At 36.0% G+C, this 25125-nt stretch overlaps 3 protein-coding genes and 1 non-coding gene across 5 annotated transcripts; 1 reads left to right on the top strand and 3 right to left on the bottom strand.

Annotated features, from left to right (window-relative positions):
• The first annotated feature begins 525 nt into the window (after positions 1–525).
• s1pr5a (sphingosine-1-phosphate receptor 5a) lies at positions 526–4525 on the top strand. Its single transcript, XM_051885675.1, has 2 exons — positions 526–771; positions 1850–4525. Exon 2 carries the CDS (start codon positions 2065–2067, stop codon positions 3262–3264), a length of 1200 nt encoding a protein of 399 aa, XP_051741635.1. The 5' UTR covers positions 526–771; positions 1850–2064; the 3' UTR covers positions 3265–4525.
• Positions 4526–6820: 2295 nt separating this feature from the next.
• On the bottom strand, positions 6821–11903 carry spc24 (SPC24 component of NDC80 kinetochore complex). 2 transcript variants are annotated; one of them, XM_051885678.1, is made up of 6 exons: positions 11739–11903; positions 10528–10721; positions 8734–8878; positions 8369–8473; positions 7114–7190; positions 6821–7023 (listed from the first exon to the last, which is right to left on the bottom strand). In XM_051885678.1, the coding sequence occupies exons 2-6, from the start codon at positions 10700–10702 to the stop codon at positions 6917–6919; spliced, it is 609 nt and encodes a 202-aa protein (XP_051741638.1). In that variant the 5' UTR covers positions 10703–10721; positions 11739–11903; the 3' UTR covers positions 6821–6916. The 2 variants fall into 2 exon arrangements, with proteins under 2 accessions (XP_051741638.1, XP_051741639.1); XM_051885679.1 differs by having other exon boundaries at positions 11702–11793.
• Positions 11904–12315: 412 nt separating this feature from the next.
• Positions 12316–23620, bottom strand: kri1 (KRI1 homolog). The gene is made up of 19 exons (XM_051885674.1): positions 23276–23620; positions 22630–22706; positions 22432–22537; positions 22243–22345; positions 22025–22085; positions 19123–19172; positions 17903–17993; positions 17688–17765; positions 17459–17565; positions 16714–16846; positions 16515–16610; positions 15625–15795; positions 15406–15481; positions 14819–14937; positions 14566–14737; positions 14264–14394; positions 13498–13562; positions 13198–13293; positions 12316–13023 (listed from the first exon to the last, which is right to left on the bottom strand). Exons 1-19 carry the CDS (start codon positions 23349–23351, stop codon positions 12522–12524), a joined length of 2310 nt encoding a protein of 769 aa, XP_051741634.1. The 5' UTR covers positions 23352–23620; the 3' UTR covers positions 12316–12521.
• LOC127510329 (Z30 small nucleolar RNA) lies at positions 14114–14212 on the bottom strand. The gene has a single exon (XR_007929568.1). It is a non-coding gene; the product is annotated as a Z30 small nucleolar RNA (small nucleolar RNA).
• Positions 23621–25125: the final 1505 nt, after the last annotated feature.

Below are 25125 nucleotides of genomic sequence, written 5' to 3'. Positions count from 1 at the left end.
GGACAATATAGCTGCATAACATCCTGCATTACAAGTTTTGTGACTGAGTATTTTCAAAGGATGAAGACTGGAAACAAATTTCAGTTGCTAATGCAGGTTTAAAAAGAGAGAGAGAGAGAGAGAGAGAGAGAGAGAGAGAGAGAGAGAGAAAGAGAGAGAGTGAGCAAGGGGTTTTAAATTAAACCAAAACAAGAATTATTAATGTTAACTGTCTATTAGCAACAATTTATGGGTCAGTAACAAGGATGCTGGCCTCAGATAAAAAATAAATCTTTTTTAATAAAATAAATTTTTGTACTGTAATCTTGAAAAACATGTAAATAAATGTCAAGTGGTCTAATCACCAAATAAAAATTATGTAGTCTTGAATCAAGTTTTTCCACATTAAATTCTTCACATAACATTTTTGTTTATTAAGCCCAAAAAAACATGTATACATGTTTCTAATTCACAAAAATAAAATATTTTTCCACGTTTGTTGAATTGTGTATTTTTATAAATCTGAAAAAAAAAAGCGTCAAGCCATTGACCCATATAAATATCAACGTACCTCCAAGTTAGCAGAGCAATTGTGCTGCATCAGCAGCCGCAGCAAGCAGAAGAGGAGAAAAATGCCAAGACCAGCCCACTGCAAGACAAGTCTTGATCCAGGCTTCAACTCTCACATCAGCTGCTGGCCGCCCCGGGTGTCAGTTGTGCGCAGGACACGGGGGAGAGATAGTGAAGCAGAGGAGGATTTGTCATTTCCAGACACAGCTACGAACATAAAAGGTACGTTAATTTACGGTGGTTACTTGTGAATGTAGGTTAGCGCGTCTATTAAAGTCAGTTTAGGAGAATTGAGCATGTAAACTCGCGTGGTTTTGCATAGACCTTTCGGAAACTGTTGCTTCAAGTTTAGTCTGACCATATCGTAGTTTGTAAAACTACCCATATAACAATATAGAGTAAAGCTTCTGTGTACGAATGCGTAAACGATGTAATTTTCGCGCTACGCGGAACAGTATTGCGATCATTTAACGAAATAATTACGTAGAAAAAGTCTGATTGTCCGACTACGCTGTAAAAATGTTAATAATTTTAACGGTGGAAAAATGCTACTGTAAGCCTGTTAATTCGTTAACTAGGTTTCCTTGCCATATACTATAAAATATTAACATGTGCATGCACTGTAAAAATATGGAAAAAATCGTTTGTAGAAGTTAAAAAAGGTATGAAATAACGTATGATGGAAATGTACAGCCTATTTAACGCTACAAAATGTATATTTTTTTTACAGTAAAATATGAAAATTATGTTTTTATATTTGCAACATTTAAAAAAAAAATTAACAGCACAGTCAGATTGGTAGGTTATATTAACATTAAACAATTTACTGATATATATACAGTCCATATCTGCAACAATACAACAGGCATATATACAGACAATACTTGCAACATTGTCACTGTTTTAGCTTTATGGTAAAAGTTTGGCAGCTATATTTTTTTTTGCAGTACTGTTACTGATTTTTACAGTCTACTAATTTTAATACTCCCATGATCACACATTCCTGTGATACTCACACAATTTACTTTATTACTTTTTATTATTACAATTATTTCTGTTTTCTTCCTATTCTACAGTTCTAATAATTTCAGATCAAAATGTCTATTCATTTAGATAAAAATTGGTCTACTGTCTACACCAAAATAAAGTATTGGCCATGAAAGTATCAAAATTTGAAACAATATGATAAATGCTAAATATCCTGTTTATCTGCATGGTTTAATCTGTGACCGTTTTGTTTTTACTATTAAATTATGTTTACCAAAATTATTTGACATTATTTTCTAACGCTTTATTTCAGCTCCCTCTGGTGGCCTTGGAGGACATAGCAAAGCTGTGATTTGAACATCAAGAAGGAAAGAAGTGAATATTTCAGCACAAATGAGCCTGCAACACTTTAAGGATATATTATGTTAAATCCTCCTGAGAGTTGTTTTATGTGCTTTGGTGGAATATGGCAATAACTACATGCTTAACAGAGATTCTTAAGTAAAGTTTTTAAGGACAGCAATAAGAATGGAAGCTTCATACGCTGCTAGTGCTGCCGTTGCTCCAACTCTGCCACCGATGACCCCGTCTCCAGGTTACCTGCTCAGAATGTTCCGGGAGTATCAGAGCAATGCCGTCATCATGGCCCATTACAACTTCACCGGAAAGCTGAAAGAGAACAAATACCGGGATGGAATGAAACCTGAGGCCATTGTGTTTCTCATCATTTGTCTTCTCATTGTGGTGGAAAATGCCATCGTTCTGGTGGCAATATGGAAGAACAAAAAATTCCACATGCCCATGTACTACTTGCTGGGCAACTTGACGCTCTCTGACTTGCTAGCAGGCTTCGCTTACATGGTGAACATCATAACTTCGGGGGCAAACACTCTCACAATGACTCCAGTACTGTGGTTTCTTAGAGAAGGCGGCGTGTTTATCACTCTTTCTGCGTCTGTCATCAGTCTCCTCGCTATAGCTATAGAGCGGCATGTCACGATGGTCCGGATGAAGCCGTATCAAGGGTCAAAGCGTGGCCGAATGTTCGGTTTGATCGGTGCAAGTTGGGTCCTGTCGGTGTTCCTCGGCATTCTCCCCATCATGGGCTGGAATTGCATAGGAAACCTGGACGAATGCTCCACCGTCCTGCCTCTTTACGCCAAGAGCTTCATCCTCTTCTGCATTACTGTGTTTACCCTGGTGCTGCTGGCCATCGTGGTGCTCTACGTGCGCATCTTCCGCATAGTGAAGTCTAACACCCAACGGTTAGGCTGCGGTTCTCCACGTAAAGGTCTGGCGAGGAAGTCCCAGAAGTATCTGGCTCTGCTGAAGACGGTCACCATCGTTCTTGGGGTCTTCATCGCCTGTTGGCTGCCGCTCTTTGTGCTCCTTCTGCTGGACTTCTGCTGCCCTGCTCAAAGATGCGAGGTGCTGTTCAAGGCAGACTACTTTCTGGGCATTGCCATGATCAACTCACTTCTAAACCCCATCATTTACACCCTAACTAGTAAAGACATGCGGAAAGCCATTCTGAGACTTGTCTGCAGCTACTGTCTGCTAACAAAAGATGGACAAGTGAAGAAGTTCGGCATGCCTTTCCTGGACTGTAGCACCAGTAAGGCAGAGGTGCCATCACACAGACTGGAGGGCCTGGAGACGACGGTCTCCTCTGGGAACTTCACACCATCTACTATAAAAGCTATCTACCCGAGGATATTAAAGAGCTGAGGAAGAAGAATGCAGTAAGTTCCAGTGGACTCAGTCCAACTTCTCTTGGTTCAGTTTTTAAGTACACAAGTCTGATGTGCTCAGAAATGAAAGCAGGAGAAGTTAGAGAGATGGAACTCAAAAATGTCATGTTTCGGACTTGGTTTCCTCCACATGCATTAAAGCAAACCATGAGGCTGCCTGAGATCATGGTAGACCAGACAAGTGGAATTTTCTTACTGTGATGAACACCAGTGTTTAAAATGGATCATCTGCAAGGCAAGAGCTACAGGCTCTTTTTAAAAATAGGATTTTAAACAGCAAATAACAAATGGTTATACAGCTGAACTGAGCAAAAGCGATGAACTGCGCAAAAAATGCTTTGAAAAGAACTCTTTTGATGTTATACAAGTCTTGTATGTGCATTTCCAGACATAATGAGCTTGTGTAACGAGTCATTTTCACCTCCAAACAGCAGCTGAAATAGCAGACTTTGTGGTGAAAAGGCGCAAAGAAAATGATGGGTTGATGTCTCCACACACGAGCATGTTAGTCCTCGGGAATTTTATACATATGCACACAAATACAAGCTACAAGGCAAGTGACTATTTTTAATTTGTAAGATGTTTCCTGTTACAATGGTATTTTTGGGAAAGAAATGGTTCTATATAGAACCTTAAAGGGTTCTGTCAGGCGCTTCATATTTAGGGGTTCTTATCATGGGACCATTTTAATTACTTTTGTAATTAAATTAATTTTTAATTTCAATTAAATTTTATGAATTAAACAGCTCAAACATACTTTATTAGTAGGAAAAGTGAAATAACCCTTTAAACATGAAAGTTTAATGCAATAATTTTAGAACAGTTTTGGCATAAATGGTTCTTTAAAATCAAGTTCCCCATTGTTTTATATTGAACCCCACTGAACCTTTTTATTTTTTTTCAAAGTACTGTTTTCATGTTAAAGCTCTAGTGTGCTATACGTGTTTATATTTTCCTATATAGTAAATCTTGTTTCAGCTGACATTATGTGGAACAAGCTATATAAATATTGAATGTTTTGTAAATATTATATCAAAGTTTTGTATGTTATTGTATGGAATGCTGTCATTTATGTGTGGCACTGACATTCAAGCAATATTGCATTTCGGTAAAAACGTGTCTGTGTACTGAAAACAATGCATTAGTATGTGTTTAAATGTATTTTTTCTTGATCCTAAATTATGAGCCTTAAAAATCTTTTATACGTGCATTAATTAAAAGCTAAGTGTTTTCTTGAATGTTTGCTATTTGTCTCGTTTTTGTTTAGTGATGAAACCCATATTCTTAGCAAATGTGACTTATTTCACGCTACATCGTATTACATTGTTTCCCATGAAAAATAAAAATAGAGGATGACAAAATATAGATATGTAGGTGTATGTGAAAACAAGAATGCTGCAGTGAAAATGAAACAATTTTCTCAAAGTGAGTCGAGCTGATTTCCAGCTTCCTCAATCACACCCACACCACATGTTAACCAAGCATAAACTAAACTTTACTGTGGTTTTGTCTTTTGACAAGGCATGAGCCGCACACAAAATTTCTCACTGCTCTGTCTTTGCAAAAAACCCCTACAGAAAAAAGGCCTTAAGCTCGTGCCAGTCCGGATGTTTACTGAAGCTGAAAAGGCTTGTCTGTGCACCTCAAGGGCACTGTCTGACTCATTTTTGAAGTTAGACAAATAAAGGTTAAAATGCTCAAGCAAATAGAGTAGGATGACTAGACTTTTGAAAGAATACCCATCCATATGCACTGACAGAAATATCCCAAAGTAGTAAAATTAAAAACAATGAAAGTAGTGTAGTGAAAGTAAAGAAAGAAAAGAGGAGGAAAAAATGTGACTAGCACAAAGCTCAGCGATACTGTATAAAAACATTCTGGATAAAACCTTCTCTGAATAGATGTTATATGTCCTACATCTTTACACATTATATATTTAAAAATATCTATTAAAATATTTAAATTGACTTGGCAGGAGCTTTACAAAATGACTTATTATTAATTCTGAACAAAATTGTTTCTTTAAGCAAAAATCAGTATGTAGTGTGACCTCCTGGACTTTCTTTTTCTCATTTTCTCAAACTCTGAGAAACTTATCATCATATTTTGAAAGTTTTCTTGAACTTCCAGCCCTTTTCTATTCCATTTAGGTTTAAAAGAGCCAGGTTCCTGCTATTGCCCAAGTGTAAGGGGAGGTCACTAAATACTCTGATTTTTTTCTTTTTTTTTAATACTACATACAAATTTACTGGTTATGTTCTAATAAAGAGAAATAATTATATATGGTCATTACATCATTGCTAAAACAACATCTAATGGTGGCCTAAGACTTTTGCACAGTACTGTATATATATAATATATATATATATATATTCAGTACTGTGCAAAAGTCTTAGATTTTATATTATATATAAATATATAAAAAATCTAATATTCCTCCACAGTTTCTGCTCAATGGTTGTTCATTTTAAGGGTTCAACGATGATTGATTACCTTTTTTGTTGGCACGTCAACACTATTACATGTACAAAAAATGCACAATAAAACCACTTTTTAAGGATTAAAGGGTTAGTTCACCAGAAATGAAAATTCTGTCATTAATTACTCGCCCTCATGTTGTTCCACACCCGTAAGACCTTCGTTCATCTTCAGAACACAAATTAGGTTATTTTTGATCGAATCAGTGGTTCAGATCACATAAACGAAGGCTCGTTTACTGAAATCACGTGACTTTGGCACTCCGAACCACTGATTCGAAACAAAAGATTTGTAACACTTCAAAGCAGTGTTTTGAAATCGGCCATAGATATTGTTGAATTTTTTTTTTTTTTTTTTTTGGCACACAAAAAGTATTCTGATCGCTTTAAAATATTAACGTTGAACCACTGTAGTCACATGAACTGATTTAAATATGTTTTTAGTACCTTTTTGGACATCTGAAAGGGTTAATTATCTTGCTGGAAATGCAGGCCTCACTGAGCCATCAGATTTTATCAAAAATATCTTAATTTGTGCTCTGAAGATGAACGAAGGTCTTACGGGTGTGGAACGACATGAGTAATTAATGGCATAATTTTCATTTTTGGGTGAACTAACCTTTTAAGCACCAAGATTGAAACAAAAAGGCAGTACAAATTACAAACAAAATTCCTATTCACACCCAAAGAGACACTAAAAAGCACTCCCTGTCATGTTAATGCCAGATACAACCCATCTACCCGTGTGTTTTTAAATATGCTGCCCTTGTCAATTATTTTTTGTCAATTCTGTCAAAAAGTGTCAATTATTTTTTCTTTGTAATACTTTTCAGTGTAATGTTTCCACCAGTGCTGCGCAATGTCTGCAAAAAAAGATTTTAAATTTCATAAGATCAGAATCTCTGCTCTATGGAATTAGCAGGAGATCCTTATAACAAGGGATGAATAAAAACAATCATAAAATGCTATTCTGGGCATGTAAAAAGCGTACTTTTTCAGTCTGTGGGGGGTAATTTTTGAATGCATAGTGACATCTTGTGGTGTGTGACGCAAAGGTAGCAATTGAGGCCAATTTATTAACAGACTTATATATACAAACACACACATAAAAACAAACAGTAAATTAGCGAACACTGTTCATGTGCACCAGGTCTACCATTCAGTATTGACCAGGTTCCACAGGTCATTGCTGACTTCGCAGGGAGAACGGGTGGATGTGTCTATGTTGATGGGGGTTGCCACATCCGCACCGTAGTGAACTGCCAAGAAACAAAGGGGATTTCATACAGTCTAGAACATAAAGCTACTATGTTGATCATCAGCATATACAGTAAATGTGTCAGGATTACCTCCCCTCAGTATGTGCGGCTCTGTGTCCACCTCCAGCTTTATCTTGGTAACTTTATAATAGAGCTGAGCAACATATCTAAATCAAACGGACAGCAGGAAAAGAAAAATTTAGTGGACATGATTTCAATAATGTATACTGTAAAAATGTCTAAGACTTTTCTGAACTCTGAAATCACAAATTTAAAATTCCCTGATATTTTCAGGTTTTCCATGACCATGTGAACCTATCATACTGAGGTCAGTATGATTTTTTTTTTTTTTTGCAAAAAATGAATACTCTTTTCAGCAAGGTGAATACATTACATTGATCAAAAGTGACAGTAAAGACATTTATAATGTTACAAAAGATTTCTATTTCAAATAAATGCGGTTATATGCATCAAAAAATCCTAAAAAAAAATTGTCATGGTTTCCACAAAAATATTGAAGTCTGCATGAAACAGAAGTTGCGCTAATCTTTTCTAAACAGCTTTTGGAACAAGAAAAAAAATGTAGGGCGGGACTTGATTTTGTCCACGGGGAATTGATTGGATGGTTGTGATTTGCTATTGGCCGATCTCATGTGAGTGACAGGTTGCCCCGTCCTCATGCCAGTAAACACATCATCAGAGAAGAGAAGAGCTGTCGCTACAAGAGTGAGGCGAAGTTATTCTGATTAAAGATTACGAGGGCACATTAATTTTAAAAAATAATGATGATTAAATCATTTATAATAAATACTGCAATATTTCATTAAAAAACAAAATTTTCAATTTTGATTCCCTGGTGACTTTAAGGAGCACAATCGTTTTCAATATTTATAATAATACAAATATTTTTTCTTGAGTAAATCATCATATTAGAAAGATTTCTGAGAGATCATGAGACATTGAAGACTAGAGTAATAATGCTGTAAAATTCAGCTGTCATCACAGAAATATTATTATTATTTTTAAATAAATATTATTATTATTAATATATTATTTTAAAACTGAAAACAGTTCTTTTAGTTTGTAATAATATTTCAGAATATTACTGTTTTTACTGTATTTTTGATCAAATAAATGCAGCCTTGATGAACATAAAAAAAATGTAACTGACCCCAAACATTTGAAGGGTAGAAAACTGGACAATTTCAGCAGGTAGAGCTTGTATTATCTAGTCCTTTATCATTATAAACATACATCTTACACAATTACCCTTTTTGTCCCAACTATACCAAGATCTTAAGAGATCCACTCTTATAAGGTAAACTAAAGCCAGTCCAGTGCTTACATGGCTGAAGGAATGACCTCAGTTGTGTCCTCATCCACTTCCTGTTGCAGGGTTTGAATTTCTTGCTCGGCATTTCTGAGTTTTTCCAACTCTTTCTGTAAGAATCTGACCCACCAGTTAAGGGGGAAAACAACACTGAACAACCAAACAAACAACGTGCATGATCGAAAAGTAACTGAAACAATACTCATGCTTTGGTAAAAGAAAACAGATCTTATCTGTATAACATTCAGCATCTAGAAAATCTCTGTGTATCAAATTTACAATGCATCTTGGTCACCTGACATCTACAGTAATGTAAATAAATATGGCCTCTCAGTGGTTCTACTGAGAGCAGGTTCTGGTTCAGGTCTTGGGAAGGATACTCCTGCTCTGAGTCAAGGATTTGGCTTTTGGACAGACTTCGCTGCACTTCCTGCTCCATCATCTCGATCTCCTGCAATATCTGGCTCTTCTGCCGCTCTAAATCCAGAAGCTTGTGGCCGACCACTTCCTCTGCATGAACAAGATCTTTAAAGAGAGGACAACACAGTAAGAAACATTTCAAGTTTAACATTTTTTTAATATGCAAATGTTTTGTGCATGAAATAGCACGATAAACACCTACATTTGCCAACATGTTCAGTATTGTACTGGGATTGTGCAATACAGTATCCCACAATGCATCGTGCTTGACTTAACCTTCCATTTCCAGTGAGGTGTAATATTTTATCATCTTTCCTTGATTTATTATTTATTTTGACCAAAAATTGCAATTTTTTTTTGCAAAAACTAGATTGAAGTCAGCATGAAACAGAAGATGCGGCACTCTCTTCTTCCCTTTTGTGACATATATCTGTGTAAAATGGCTTCTGGAACAAGAAAAAATGTAGGGCAGGACTTGATTTTGTCCATGGGGAATTGAATGGATGGTTGTGGTTTGCTATTGGTCGATATCATGTGAGCAGAGGTCACGTTAACCAAATATTTTCCATCATTGACTGATTTTTTTTATTTTTGCAGTGACCTTAAAATCTGAGGGCCATCCATCATTTTGACAGGTCACACTAAGTGGCCAAGACACAAGACACCGTTTTCAACTAAAAAAAATGGTTTGGGCCGTTCATTTACACATCAATGGCGTTTTGGGGACCTGAAAATGCAAACTTTTGAAAACAGTTTTCAAAGTGCAAGTTTTTGAAAACAATACCGTTATTGTCTATTGTCATGTAAACTACAAAAACATGAATTTATGAAAACAGTAACGTCATGCGCATGCGTATTACATGTTCAGTCTATAGGCGCGTAGTGTTTCTTTACAAAGTTACATCGCCAACTACTGGCCTGGCATGAATAATACAGCATTTTTAGTCATTTTCATGGTCGTTTTGTTCATATTATAATCGGAATTGTATTTTGTAATATTGCGTTGTTCATATTTGTCTGTTCAGGCACAAAGGTCGTGTTTTAGTGGCCTCCGCTGTCACTGCGAGGGAAGAAACAAACATTCATCTACTTCGTGTGGCGCTGAACATGAAAATCGACAAACGGTCTCAGTTCATCTGTTCTCTTCTTAAATAAATGCTTAATATAGCCTATATGCTCGTCCTGTAAGTTCATGATTAAAACAGAAAATGTGAACAAAAACAAATCTATTAAAAGTCTTATTATCATTAAAATATGAAAATTAAAATGGCGGGTATTAATAGATTATGACAGAATTTTTTTGACCCTGTCCATCAAAGTGACAGACAATGAGAAAGTCTAATGCGACCTCTGCATGTGAGTGACAGGTTGTCTCGCCCTAATGCCAGTAAACACGTCATCAGAGAAGAGATGTCACTGCAAGAGGGAGGGGAAGATATTTTGATTAAAGATTAAGAGGGGCCATGCATTTAATAAAAATATAATGATGTGCACAGATAAATCATTCATAACAAATACTGAAACAATCCATAAGAAATGTCAATTCTGATTTCATGGTGACTTTAAAAACACAAAAGAACCATTTTTATTTCTGATAACTGGATGCCACTTGTAGAATTAAATATGTGACATGATTGGGACATATGTGACAAAGTTGTCACTACAATATAGTCATTAATTGCTTTTTAATGTTTATCGTATACAGTTAATATTGATTAGCAAGTTAAAAGTTAATATTAGTACTAAAGTAATACCATTTAAGAGCTCGGTTGTGGTCTTCTTGGTCTTGATGTGGTGGTCAAAGAACTCCTGCAGTTTTTCTCTGGCTCCTCGAAGTGCGCTCTCTGCCTTACTGCTCTTGATGAACTCGATCAGTGCTTCCCCGGATTTCTCAAGGTCGTCATCATGCATCGTTTCATTCTGTGACATGTCTGCATGAATTATATTTCTGCAAAAAATGAAAAGGTGACGCTATAGAATGCCATGACAGAACATTTATTCATTTAGCAGACCTAGCAACTTACAAATGAGGAACAAAACAAGTAATATGTCACAGAGTCAACTATATTCATAGTATACAATCAATACTATGTTTAGAAAAAAAAGATCAGTAAACAGGCTAGAGCAGAGGTGAAATAGAGAAAAGATCTCTGATATACTAAGAATAATAAATGACTAATTTTGAGTATTTGAGTATATTTGAGTAAATGCATTTTACCAAACCATTTTTTTTTTTACTTAAACAGTTTTGATATAAAAGCTTTTTTTTTTTTTGTTTACAGTTCCTGGCATTACCACAAAATTAATGTTTTTACTTTTAGCAATGTATTTTTGTTTCTTCAGAAACAAAACTTTTCTCATAAAATCTGCAATATGTTGGAAATTCTACAGCTATAATTTAACTGTATAAAGTGTAAAACATTACTGGCTGGATTGTAGTTTTCAACATAAGAGTATGTTACTCTTATAAGGCTTTAGATGAATTAGTAAAAAATGACATGTCATTTTTCACAAATTCATCAAAACCCTTATCTATGTTAGCCTGCTAGACTATATTGGTAATAAGTAGAACTTGCAAAAACAATGTAGTATAACGTTACATCACAGAAACCAAACATTTAAGTTTGTAAGGCATAAAAATGGATGTACAACATCAGTGAATGGTTATATAAATAAATAAAAAACACTGCAAATCATTAGTTAGAAGCTCTGTTGGCTGTAAAATATATTTTAGTAGGAAAGTTGTGTAATTAATATTAAAATCAAATCACATAATGTTATTGAGCAAACATAAACAACTCAAAACAAGCCTGCCTAAAACAGCCACACAATAACGCATCCGCAAATACATGTTTTCTTTATTCGGTCAGCCTAGCTTTTTAAAACACTGATCCAAATAACGAATAACAATGAAAATGTACAATATACCGTGTACTGGAGTGTATTTCAGAGCAAATAGTCTCACCCAGTGCGTGCGCTGTTTATCCGGATTTCAAATTGGCGGCTGTTTGGCGCGCTTTCCCGAGTCGCGCCTGAATAAAAACCAGCCTCAATACTTCAAGCATTTGTTCTCATCCTATAAGGATCATTGTTTTAATATAGTACATCCTATATAAAATTCATTGTGCGCTAATCTAAACTAGTTAAGGTTGTTTTTCAAAGCGACTCTAGAATTTCAGTCAGGCAACTATGAGACACCTAAATATCGCTTGTCAAAAGTCAAATCCACCCAAGCAAGCCGCTTTCTCTCGTCTGTCTACTGCTGTCAAAGCGATGTAGGGATAGCCAGTTACAGCGGCCTTTTGTTTTTCCCTAATCAAAACTGATTTTATTTCTCATTATGACTTCAAAAAGCTGTTTTGAAATGCATTCAATTTAAATAAAATTCAGCGTCATCTTAAATCTCTTTACGTCATCAATAAAGCGTTGATCTTTGTATTTTAAAAGGGCCTGGAATAGCTCAGAAATGATAAACTAAGGATGAAGACTAAAATGCAATATTTTTCCATTTGCAAAAGTAAAGTGAAGAAATATGAAGAAAATGAATGAGAAAGAAGTGTCTTTATTTATAACAACTGCTTTTTTAAATTTTTAATAACATAGATAAAACATTCAGGTAACAATGGTGAACCGAAATTTTTTAAAATGAAAGCAGTGTGTTAAAATTAGAAATACGTTTTCTGGTCCCCCTTATTAACAATTTTTCAATATGCCAAACTTGTACTCAAACTGGCATTTATTTTCAGCATCACTGTTTGCTCTTTTTCTCCTGCTTTTCCTTTTTTTCTCGTTCTTTTCGTTTCTGTCTGTACAGCTCTCTGAAGTAAATTCTCTTTGGATTCAGCCCATAGGCTTGGAGTCTCTGTCTGCTGAACTCTCGGCCAGCCAACTTCACCGTCATGGATCTGGACAGCAGGCGTCCACCTGGCCGCCTTGTTTTCTTTTTAGGCCATTTAGGTTTTTCAGTCTTTTTACTGGCCACCTCCTCTTTCGGGGTTACTGCAGTTTCTTCCTGCTTCATCTTTTTCTTAGGAACAAGGAACTCCTCGTCATCCTCCCCTTCATCCTTTGCAGCGACTTCTTTGAGGTCCTGGATGTCTGCTTGCTCTATGCTGTCTGCTGGAAGTCTTTCAGATGTCTCTTCTGTCAGATCTCTCGTCTCCATCTTGACCTCGGCCTGCTTTAGACGATCCCTCCTCTTCTTACCCACCTTCCCCTTAGAATCCATCAGCTCCTCCTGACCGGCGTTTCTGGGTAAAAAAAAGCAAAAATACACTAAAACACAAGTGCTCATATGATGGGGAGTGGAAATGGTTCTCAGAAAAGCATTTTCAAATGTAAACTGGTGCAAAGCTCAGTATCATTTGTATGAGGTTCATTTTTTAAAACATATTCGTTACTATGATGTTTAAAGGGACACTCACTCATTATACAAAGACACAAACACTTGCTGTTTCTTCCTGGTATTCCGTGCTTTGATCTGGAAGTTCTTCACGTCACAGTGTTCCTCCTTCTCAGACCTAAACAAGGAAAAATGAAGCAAAATGAAGCAAAATTTATTCCAGGACAGAGGAATAATCAAAAAAAATAATAAGAAAATGCACTCAAAATGTTCATGAGCTATTTTCCCTACATAATATCACTATATATTCCAAAACTTAACAACAGTTGTGGCTATTTATAGCAAAGGCAATTTATATGAATCACAAACTACTGTACGCTACCTGTACATGCAGGTCTTCCTCAGTGAGCACCAGCGATTCAACTCCTTTTCTTCTGCTTTCAGGATCTATGGAAAGAGGTTCAGGTGAGAATAACATGGAAATATTAGCCAGAGGACTTCTGAAGTTTTTTTCCCTTAAGAAAATACTAGTAATTAAGTCACAGACAACAGTTTATGATAAATTATCTATATTAAATCATACACACACAAAAAATACATTAATACTACCATTCAAATGTTTTGAAAGTCTCTTTATGCTCACCAAGGCTGCGTTTATTTGTCCAAAAATACAGTAAAACAGTTATAAATGGAATATTTAAAATCTCTTTTCTACTTTTACATTTATAATTTATTTTAAAATATAGTAAACACAGCAAAATAGCGAGATATTATTAAAAATAACTGTTTTAATTTATAATGTAATTTATTCCTGTGATGCCAAAGCTGTATTTTCAGCATCATTACTCCAGTCTTCAGTGTCACATGATCCTTCAGAAATCATTCTAATATCATGATTTGATGCTCATGGACCACAGAGGGCCTCTAAGATTTGCTTTGAATGTACGATCTAAATGTGAGACAAACGCTAATCTACACTGGTGGTCTTTAATGAAGATCTGCTCAGAGAGAAGATTACAGTCCTCAGACCCTGGTCAGAGTTATTCCCAAAGGAACAGCAATACCAGGTCAGACACAATCACAGCTCATCAGCACAGAACTCAGAGTCAATCATCATCCAGGTATTACTGTTGCTCATAGCTCCTCACCTCATCAGTGGACAGGCCGAAGTCATTCGGTACAACTTCTCTGTAGCGAAATCTGCATGGCAAGTCATCAATGACGTCCTCATAATCCAGTTTATAGTACTCGTCCAAGTACTGCTCAAAGGTCTTCTCCTCTGGAAACATGACAAGGACAAAGAAAAGGTTTTAGGATTACACCTTAGATTATGCATGAACACAAAAGTGTGAATTTTGGGTGGGATTTTCCTTTTGTTCGACCAATGACAGAGTGTCCTTTTTGAAAACAAAAAATTGACATACTTCAGTTTTAAACATCCAACACTCACTTGGATCAAAGACAGGCTTGTTTTTGGTGATGATCTCTGCAAAGAGGGACTTCTTCCTCTTCTTTCCCATGAGAGGGGCATCCTCTTTGGTCTTCTTTTTCTTCTCCCCTTTCTCTTTCCTTCTCTTCTTTTTAGAAACGGGCTGTTGACTTGGGTCATAGTCAGCATCCATCTATCCAAAAGATTTCAAATGTGATTAGAATATAGCAGTTCACTGTTGCATTTGTGCCTCAATAATGAGAAAACATCTTACTATAAAGTCAGGATCTTCACAGTTGGGCTGATTTTCTTCCTCTATAGTATAATCTTCCTCTTCCCAATCCTCTTCCTCATTCGCCTCGTTTCCCACCCATGTATCCCAGTTCCAATTTTCTAACAAATCACAACATATTCACATTATCATCAAAAAAAGTAAAGTTATATATGAAACAATTATTTAAAATAACTTCTATGTGAATATATTTTAAAATGTAATTTTATGCGATATCAAAGCTGAATTTTCAGCATCATTACTCCAGTCTTCAGTGCCACACGACCCTTCAGAAATCATTCTAATATGATGATTTGATGCTCAAGAAACATGATTATGATTATTATCAGTGTTGAAAACAGTTGTGCCGTTTTATATTTTTGTGGAAACACTGATAAATTTTTTTTACGATTTAATAAATAGAAAGTTCAAAAGAGCAGCATTTATTTGAAATAAAAATCTTTTGTAATGTTATATGTCTACTGTTGCTTTAGATCAATTTAATGTGTCCTTGCTGAATAAAAGTATTATTTTCTTTCTTTTATGTTTGGTAGCGCATGTGAACATCCATCCAAGAGACACAATGTTACCTTCTAAATCATCGTCACCATCAAACTGTGGTTTCTCTTCCTCTTCCCCTCCATAGTATTCATCCCCAAAGAACTTCTGCAGATGAGAATGAAGAATGCGAGTAGTCAAATCCATGAAAGTATCAAATAGCTAAATACAAATTTCATCATAAGCTGTGACTCTGAATGACTCTTGACATGCAGTTTTGTTCTATTTTTAATGGGTAATTTCTGCCCCACCTCCATAAGTCTGTCATGTTGCTGGGGGTCAAAGTCTCCCTCCAGGTCAACATCATTGAAGGCCAGCTGCTCATTTCCTGTCAGCTCCTGAAGTTTCTTCAGTTTGTCCATGATTTCTGCTCGCTTCAGGTTCTTCAGTTCCTTCAGCTGTTGCTGCTTCTGTTCCTTCTCCTACAGGATGTTAGGAATGGGAATTGTAAGGAATTAAGCAAATCTGGTTCTGAGTCCACTTAAATGAAAAGTTCACCCAGAAATTAAAATGTGCTGATGATGTTGTGTCATGTGACATGTGAAAACCAATGAGATTTGAGAGCTGACGTTTTGAATTATTGGTCCTAACCGCAAAAGTTTGGGGTCAGTACGATTTTTTTTTTTAAAGAAATTAATAGTTTTATTCAGCAAAGATGTATTAAATTAACCAAAACTGACTTTTGAACTTTATATTCAAAGAATTAAAAAAAAAAAAAAAAAAAAAAATGTATCATGGTTTCCACAAAAAATATTAAGCAGCACAACTGTTTTCAACATTGATACTAATAAGAAATGTTTCTTGAGCATCAAATCAGCATATTAGAATGATTTCTGAAGGATCATGTGACACTGATGACTGGAGTAATGATGCTGAAAATTCAGCTTTGATCACAGGATCATTTTAAAATATATTCAAATAGAAATCAGTCATTTTAAATAATAATAAAATAATAATAATATTTATTTAATTATAGTAATAATATTTCACAGTATTACTGTTTGTACTGTATTTTCTATTAAATAAATGCAGCTTTGGTGAGTATGAGACTTTTTTTTATTTAAAGATTAAAAAAATATTACCGACCCCAAATTTTTAAACGGTAATGTGTATACGTAACATTTTCAAAATGTTAGTTTACCTTTTTCTTCCTCTCTTTCACCTCCTCTCTCTTCTTCTTTCTTCTGTCGTCTTTGCTTCGGACAGATGTGGCAATGTTGCGTGGATAAGTTTTGATCTGTGGAGGAATAGAGCGTTGATGGGTAATGATCATAAGACAGAAAACCTGAACCTACAACAGAACCTGAAGACAAATCATGCTGATGTTGACGTCCTTTTACCTTTCCAGCATCAGGCTCCTCAAAGCGGAAGTTGTAATGCCTCTCAAAGTCTTCCTGTTTATGCAGGAATAATTCTCCTTCATCCTCTGAGTCATCCACATCATCCTGCATCAGCTCATTATAGGAGGGGATCCTAAAGCCAATCACAGAAAGAGATACTTACACTACCGTTCAAACGCTTGGGAACAGTAAGATTTTTTTAAAAAGAAATTAATACTTTTATTCAGAAAGGATGCATTAAACTGATTAAAATTGGCAGAAAAGACGTTTTATAATGTTAAAAAAAAAATGCTGTTCTTTTGAACTTTCAATTCATTAAATAATATTAAGCAGCACAACTGTTTTCAACATTGATAATAAGAAGAAATGTTTCTTGATCATCAAATCATCATATCAGAATGATTTCTGAAGGATCACGTGACACTGAAGACTGGAGTTATGATGCTGAAAATTCAGCTTTGATTAAAAGGAATCATTTTTAAAACATTAATATACAAATTAGTTATTTTAAATTGTAAAATACTGCTTTTACTGTATTTAAGATCAAATAATTGCAGCCTAGGTAAGCATAGGCGACTTCTTTGAAAAACATTTAAAAAAAAAATAAAAAAATTCATACCGACCCCAAAGTTTTGAACGGTAGTGTACATTTACATAGAATTATACAGAGCTCACAACTGATAGGCTTTTTGTTCTCTGTCATCACTTACTGACTCAATTCTGTAATGCTACCAACAAAACCCACCTCTCTTCTTCATCCTCCTCCAGGTATCTCTTGTTAAGCATGTAGTCTCGCAGGAAAGACTCTTTCTCATCCAGCTGGGGGTCATTCCAGTAGTCTCTCAGGTATTTCTGGATTTATATCAACATTAGCCAGGGCAACATCCAATCAAAAAAAGAGCAAGAGTGAGTAAAGCCTGTAGTTATCTATTATCACATCCTAAAATATCTTTATTTCAGAGCAAAACACTGACCATGTCCTGAATTTCCTCCTGCCCCTCCAGCTCTGCCTGACCCTTCAGCCATTCCACGTAGTCAGCTTCCTCTTTGTCCTTAAGAGAGCAGGAAAAAACAAGCACAAATAAAAGTTTATGACTGGACACTGTTTTATTTTACACAATTATCCAACTTACTACTTTAATGTCCAGAAAATCAGCTACGGCATGTAGGTGAAATTCAATTTCAGCACCTTCTCCTCTTGTGTTTTGATCCTCCGCATCAGCAGCTGTCCGTCACCATCACTGTCCTCTTCATCACTGTCTTGCACAAACTTTCGCAAACTGCCAAATGAAAATACAGACTCAAGTAAAACATATTGTAATGCTATCAAATGTTAATATGAATGGGAATATACTTCAGAGATTTGACTCATAAAAATTTCAAGGTGTGCCAATAATTGTGGCCAACATGTATTGGAGAAAAATATTTATTTCATAATGTGAGTTCCCCCCACTTTCAATTGTTTTACTTCAATGAAATGAGGAATGAATGAAACATCTGTCATCATTTACTAACTCTTGTGTAGTTTCAATCCATATGTCTTTTTTTTCTCAATTTCCATATGGGAATTAATTCATACAGGTTTGGAACCACATGAGGGTAATGTGTTGGAAAGTTACTTTTAAAAGTAGTATTAATATTAATATTTCATTGTAAATTTAAAAGTAATGCGTTACATTAATAGTTACTTAAAAAAGTAATCCCATTATGTAACTTATATGTACGTTACATGTAATGTGTTACCCTAAACACTGATGATGACAGAATTTTCATTTTGACTGAACCACCCCTCTTTCTGAAAATTGATAAATGACACATAAGCTGCTTTTCCACCGAAATTACCTGGAACTATTTGTCCCAGGAACTTTCTTCCCCCAGACCTGTTGCTGTCTGCATTTCCATCACGGTCTAAATTACTGTGAAGATTAGGCAAGTGAAGTAGGACTGTGTGCGACGTTCCAGTTCCCACTGGATTTTGTCCTCCACATATAAGCTTAATAAAGCCTGAACCTCATCGTTGGTTCATCGGTCGTATTTTTTTTTTTTAACTCCATTGTTGATTGGAATAGCAAACAACTCTTTTAAAAATGGTGGTTGAAATAAAATGCTGCGTGAATTTAACCAATCAGCAAGTTCAGCACAGAAGTCCCACCCCCGAAAGTTCCTGAACTTTGAAAAAGTACTACCTCATGAGCAGGGACTTTCTGAGGGGAAATTTTTTACCCGGAACTTCATTTATACCCTGGTTCCTGCGGTCGAAACACACCGAGTACCAACCCAAAGTCCCTAGTTCCTGGGGAAAGTTCCTGCGGTGGAAACGCGGCTTTTGACAGCTAAGTTATTGCATATGGTATACATTAAGTAACTTGATCCAAACAGATAATGGTGCAAAGACAATCTCCAATCTACCTTTCCTGCAGCTCCTTCTGTTCTTGAATATAGGTGGGAGATGAAGCTCTCTGTAATACAAATGCAAACAGACAGTCTTAGATGTTAGTCATGACGCAGTTTCAGATACTGAAGAACCCATTTGAATGAGTGGAAAAAACATCTTAAAAACCAAGTCCAAAACCATTAGAATTAATTTTTTCTGTCATTCCACAAGACTTTAAAAAACTTAAAGGGTTAGTTCCATTAAAAAATGAAAATAATGTCATTAATTACTCACCCTCATGTCGTTCCACACCCGTAAGACCTTCGTTCATCTTCAGAACACAAATTAAGATATTTTTGATCAAATCCGATGGCTCAGTGAGGCCTCCATTGAGAGCAAAGCCATTCAAACTCTCAAGGTCCATAAAGGTACTAAAAACATATTTAAAACAGTTCATGTGAGTTCATTGGTTCTATCTTATTATAAAGCGACAAGAATACTTTTTGTGCGCCAAAAAAACACAATAACGACCTTAACAATATCTAGTGATGGGCGATTTCAAAACACTGTTTCATGAAGCTTCTGAGCTTTATGAATCTTTTGTTTCGAATTAGTGATACGGATCTCCTAACAAACGGCTAAACTGCTGAAATCACGTGACTTCGGCGCTCCGATTCACTGATTCGATTCGTAAAGCCCCGAAGCAGTGTTTTGAAATCGGCCCATCATATTGTTGAAAAGTCGTTATTTTATTTTGTTTTTTTTGGTGCAGAAAAAGTATTCTTGTCGCTTTATAATATTAAGACAGAACCACTGAACTCACATGAACTGTTTTAAATATGTCTTTAGTACCTTTATGGACCTTGAGAGTTTGAATGGCTTTGCTCTCAATAGAGGACTTCGTGTTCTGAAGATAACCAAAGGTCTGGTGGGTGTGGAACGACATGAGGGTGAGTAATTAATGACATTATTTTCATTTTTGGGTGAACTAACCCTTTAAAATCTTCACAGACACTTTGACACAAACTTGAATGTCAACATGAAACTGCATTCACAACCTATTTTGCTTTGCAAAATTAAACAATTTTAAAATAAAACATTATTCAACCAGAAAAAAAAAAATGCTTAAAAATGATAGTTATCATAATAAATCATACTTTATCATATCATATGTAATCAAATTTAAGTTTTTTTTTTATTTGGAATAATGTGCATAGATTAATTGTGCTCAATAAGACCAGGAACATTTACATTTTAAAAAAGTAAACAGGATCAATTTTCATTCTGTGTTAGCTTTTAACATTATACAGTGGGTACGGAAAGTATTCAGACCCCCTTAAATTTTTCACTCTTTGTTATATTGCAGCCATTTGCTAAAATCATTTAAGTTCATTTTTTTTCCTCATTAACGTACACACAGCACCCCATATTGACAGAAAAACACATAATTGTTGACATTTTTGCAGATTTATTTCAGTTTTTCTTTTTTAATATCACATGGTCCTAAGTATTCAGACCCTTTGCTCAGTATTTAGTAGAAGCACCCTTTTGATCTAATACAGCCATGAGTCTTTTTGGGAAAGATGCAACAAGTTTTTCACACCTGGATTTGGGGATCCTCTGCCATTCCTCCTTGCAGATCCTCTCCAGTTCTGTCAGGTTGGATGGTAAACGTTGGTGGACAGCCATTTTTAGGTCTCTCCAGAGATGTTCAATTGGGTTTAAGTCAGGGCTCTGGCTGGGCCATTCAAGAACAGTCACGGAGTTGTTGTGAAGCCACTCCTTCGTTATTTTAGCTGTGTGCTTAGGGTCATTGTCTTGTTGGAAGGTAAACCTTCGGCCCAGTCTGAGGTCCTGAGCACTCTGGAGAAGGTTTTCGTCCAGGATATCCCTGTACTTGGCCGCATTCATCTTTCCCTCGATTGCAACCAGTCGTCCTGTCCCTGCAGCTGAAAAACACCCCCACAGCATGATGCTGCCACCACCACGCTTCACTGTTGGGCTGTATTGGACAGGTGATGAGCAGTGCCTGGTTTTCTCCACACATACCGCTTAGAATTAAGGCCAAAAAGTTCTATCTTGGTCTCATCAGACCAGAGAATCTTATTTCTCACCATCTTGGAGTCCTTCCATGCGGGCTTTCATGTGTCTTGCACTGAGGAGAGGCTTCCGTCGGGCCACTCTGCCATAAAGCCCCGACTGGTGGAGGGCTGCAGTGATGGTTGACTTTCTACAACTTTCTCCCATCTCCCGACTGCATCTCTGGAGCTCAGCCACAGTGATCTTTGGGTTCTTCTTTACCTCTCTCACCAAGGCTCTTCTCCCCCGATAGCTCAGTTTGGCCGGACGGCCAGCTCTAGGAAGGGTTCTGGTCGTCCCAAACGTCTTCCATTTAAGGATTATGGAGGCCACTGTGCTCTTAGGAACCTTAAGTGCAGCAGAATTTTTTTGTAACCTTGGCCAGATCTGTGCCTTGCCACAATTCTGTCTCTGAGCTCTTCAGGCAGTTCCTTTGACCTCATGATTCTCATTTGCTCTGACATGCACTGTGAGCTGTAAGGTCTTATATAGACAGGTGTGTGGCTTTCCTAATCAAGTCCAATCAGTATAATCAAACACAGCTGGACTCAAATGAAGGTGTAGAACCATCTCAAGGATGATCAGAAGAAATGGACAGCAGTTAAATATATGAGTGTCACAGCAAAGGGTCTGAATACTTAGGACCATGTGATATTTCAGTTTTTCTTTTTTAATAAATCTGCAAAAATGTCAACAATTCTGTGTTTTTCTGTCAATATGGGGTGCTGTGTGTACATTAATGAGGAAAAAAAATGAACTTAAAAGATTTTAGCAAATGGCTGCAATATAACAAAGAGTGAAAAATTTAAGGAGGTCTGAATAATTTCCGTACCCACTGTACATCTTAAGAATAATTACCTCCTGCATCTGTTTGGAGACTTCTTCATCAGCACTCTCATCCTCATCATCATCATATTTCCTAAAATGAATTATTTTCAATCATTTTATTATATACACCAAATCAGAACACATTAGAAAGACTCAGTTATCTAAATACTATAGTTGATTGTTATAATGCTTCCACCATTTGAGCTTTCTAAAGATATATAAATACAGCCACAGCTTTCATCACTTACCCTCCTCTCTCCAGGATGACCTTCCTCTCATAGTCCTTCAAGAACATGGGTTTCTCTGCCTTTTTCGAAGTGGACGGTTGCTCGTCGCTGCCTGATCCAGATACTGGTTAAGATAAATCACAGTGTGCTGAAATAAGTGCAGTCTTCTTTAACCAGATTCAAATAATAAAATGAAGCTGCTTTACATACTGTCCTCTGTGTAGAACTTGGCATCATTCTGATAGATCTTTGGATCTTTCTTCTTCAGAAGCGAGAGTGTTCTGTAAAAATCCCTGTCCAACTTTGGGTCCAGCTCCTATACATTCATTTATCAGAGTATTAGACATGGACATCTTGGTATGATGTTGGCAAAAGGGTTTCAAACAAGAAAGTGAGAGAATATTTTACCACTTCACTCTCATCAGAGTCAGAGTCTGAGGAATCAGATGAATTCTCCTCATCCTGGTCTCCGTAACGGTCCTTCACTGGAACATTCAAAATAAACACACAGATTTAACATTTATTTGAATTAACAGATTTAAAAGCAGATTTAAAAGTTCACTCCAAAGTTAAATGTATGATTGCCTGTATGACGCAATTGTAGATATGCAGCAAAATGTCCTAGTTGTGGGAAATGTTTTGTCTCATGTCTCAAGAATCAGAGTCTGCGAAAATACTACCTACACTGTTTGTTGTTACTGCAAAATAATGACACAATAACAATTTACCACAGTTTTACTGTAGTAAACTAACGTTATAGTAATTATAGTTTCCATTGTGAATTTTCATATTTGAAGAGTAAAATAATTGCCTACTTAGATTATCTTTATGAATATAACCAAACATTAACCGTTATAAGCCTCTCGACAACAAAAATAAATGATAGCACATTTAATGTTTAAGATCGATATAAGGAGCATTCACCATATTCAACACATAAAACACATTATACACATTATACATATAATAAAAAGCAGATTATTAATATTTGAAAGTGCAGTAAACAGCCCGTGCTTGAGGTTCAAGTAATTAACTTATAGGTATCATAACTTACGTCTCTGCAGTTCTTCCTTCTGACGATATTTCTCATATTTTTCTGCGAACTTCTTATTAATCTTGAGGTCCGACATTATCGTTTACAACTGTAGAGTATCTTATGATTTGAGATTAGATTAATATCTCAATGAATCGAATAATTCTCACGTTAAACATGTTACTCTGCTGAACAGCATGGACACGTGACCTATGACCCTCCTACGTCATAGAGTTCAGGGTTTAAATATCTCTTCCGATCGTGGATTGTTTTTTAACTAACAATTTTTTCTTTCGTAGAAATTAAACAGTCTATTTTGACCGTATATTTTGGATTTTTGGCTGAAAACGTGCGTCTTTGTTCTTCCACGTGGCTTCGTTGCAGAAAAGCAGGGTCGTAGTTCAGTCAGACCTCTAGAGGGCAGTATATCATCTCACGTTAATAGTAGCGATGGGAGAAACGAAGCTTTTCAAAGCTTCGAATCAATTGAACCAATTGCTTCGCAAAATGATTCACTGCTTCGAAGCGTCCGAAACACCACACGCTGGTGATGCCTGCTGGTCAAAACAGTGTAAATGCAACAAACTCAGGCCAACCATGCATGAAAACAGCTTTTTACAAATCCATAGCAACTATTTAATTTAAAGTATTATCATTTAACTAATCATTACCATTAAATATTTATAATATGTGTTCTTTTATCAATTTTCAGGGCTTTTTTTGTTGTATGGATGGCTCAGCTAAACAGGCCAGTAAGAGAATATTAACTACTATTATTCCTTTTAATTATAGAAATGTCTCATTAAAACGTCTACGAATTTATAAAACTGATCAGAGATCAGGTAAAAAAAAAAAAAAAAACACAAACACTTGTTCAATGGTTCGCCGCCGGGGGGCGATTCGTGCGTTCACAGCGGTTCACAGAAACCATAACGAAGCCCCGTTTACTGAAATCACGTGACTTTGGCAGTTTGATACTCGCTCCGAACCACTGATTCGAAACAAAAGAATCGTAAATGTTCCGAAGCTTGAATGAGTGTTTCCACAGCGCCCATCATATATCGGTGTTTTGATCTCGTTTAAGTTTCATTTTATAAATCTCTCTAATCCTTTTTGGTCTTAATCTGATTTTGTATTATCTGCACAACCCAGATTTACTAGTAAATTGATTTGTTTTAGTATTTATTGTACAGAAGACACTGATACAAGGTTCTGTTAGACACTTGAATTGGTGGTCTGATGAAACATGCCTTTATATGCTTAGGTCTACAAGCCACTGTCTCAGACAATACGTTGCTTTGAGAAAGTGTCTTTAGTAACAATATTACCAGTATTATTAGCCTGATAATAATAATATATTAACATACCAATATATATTAATGTAATAATGAGCATAATTATATTAGTAATATTAATACACAAACATCTATCATATCCTCTTAAGCGGCCCCTGTTTTGGCCTCTGTATCTGACTCAATGTCCCACTGACTGCGATTACGGAGAAAGGTAAACAATTCCCTTTACTACATATAGGTATGGCAGGAGGCCAAGGTACATAAAACATATGTAGAAGTTCAGAGTTCAGCTTTTACCTATTATTCACTGCTTTGATGTTCCTCGTCAGCATTCAGTGTTGATTAGGCACTGACCTTCTTTCTTTAAACTTCCAGCTATGGCTAAGAGGAAGAAGAAAGTTGTAAATGTAGAGTAAAGAGTTAAGTAAAGAGTAGAACCCCCCTCTTTGCATAATTATTGATCAAAGCTGATGTTTAAGTGGCCAGAGAAAGAAATTAAATTTTTGCAGGTAAGTCTCCACTCACACGTACCTGGTTGGTTGACAATTAGGCTATACATTAATTTATTAATATTAA

This window comes from Ctenopharyngodon idella, chromosome 3, assembly GCF_019924925.1.
Source record: "Ctenopharyngodon idella isolate HZGC_01 chromosome 3, HZGC01, whole genome shotgun sequence".
Lineage (NCBI taxonomy): Eukaryota > Metazoa > Chordata > Actinopteri > Cypriniformes > Xenocyprididae > Ctenopharyngodon > Ctenopharyngodon idella.
This window is presented reverse-complemented; position numbering and strand designations above follow the sequence as displayed.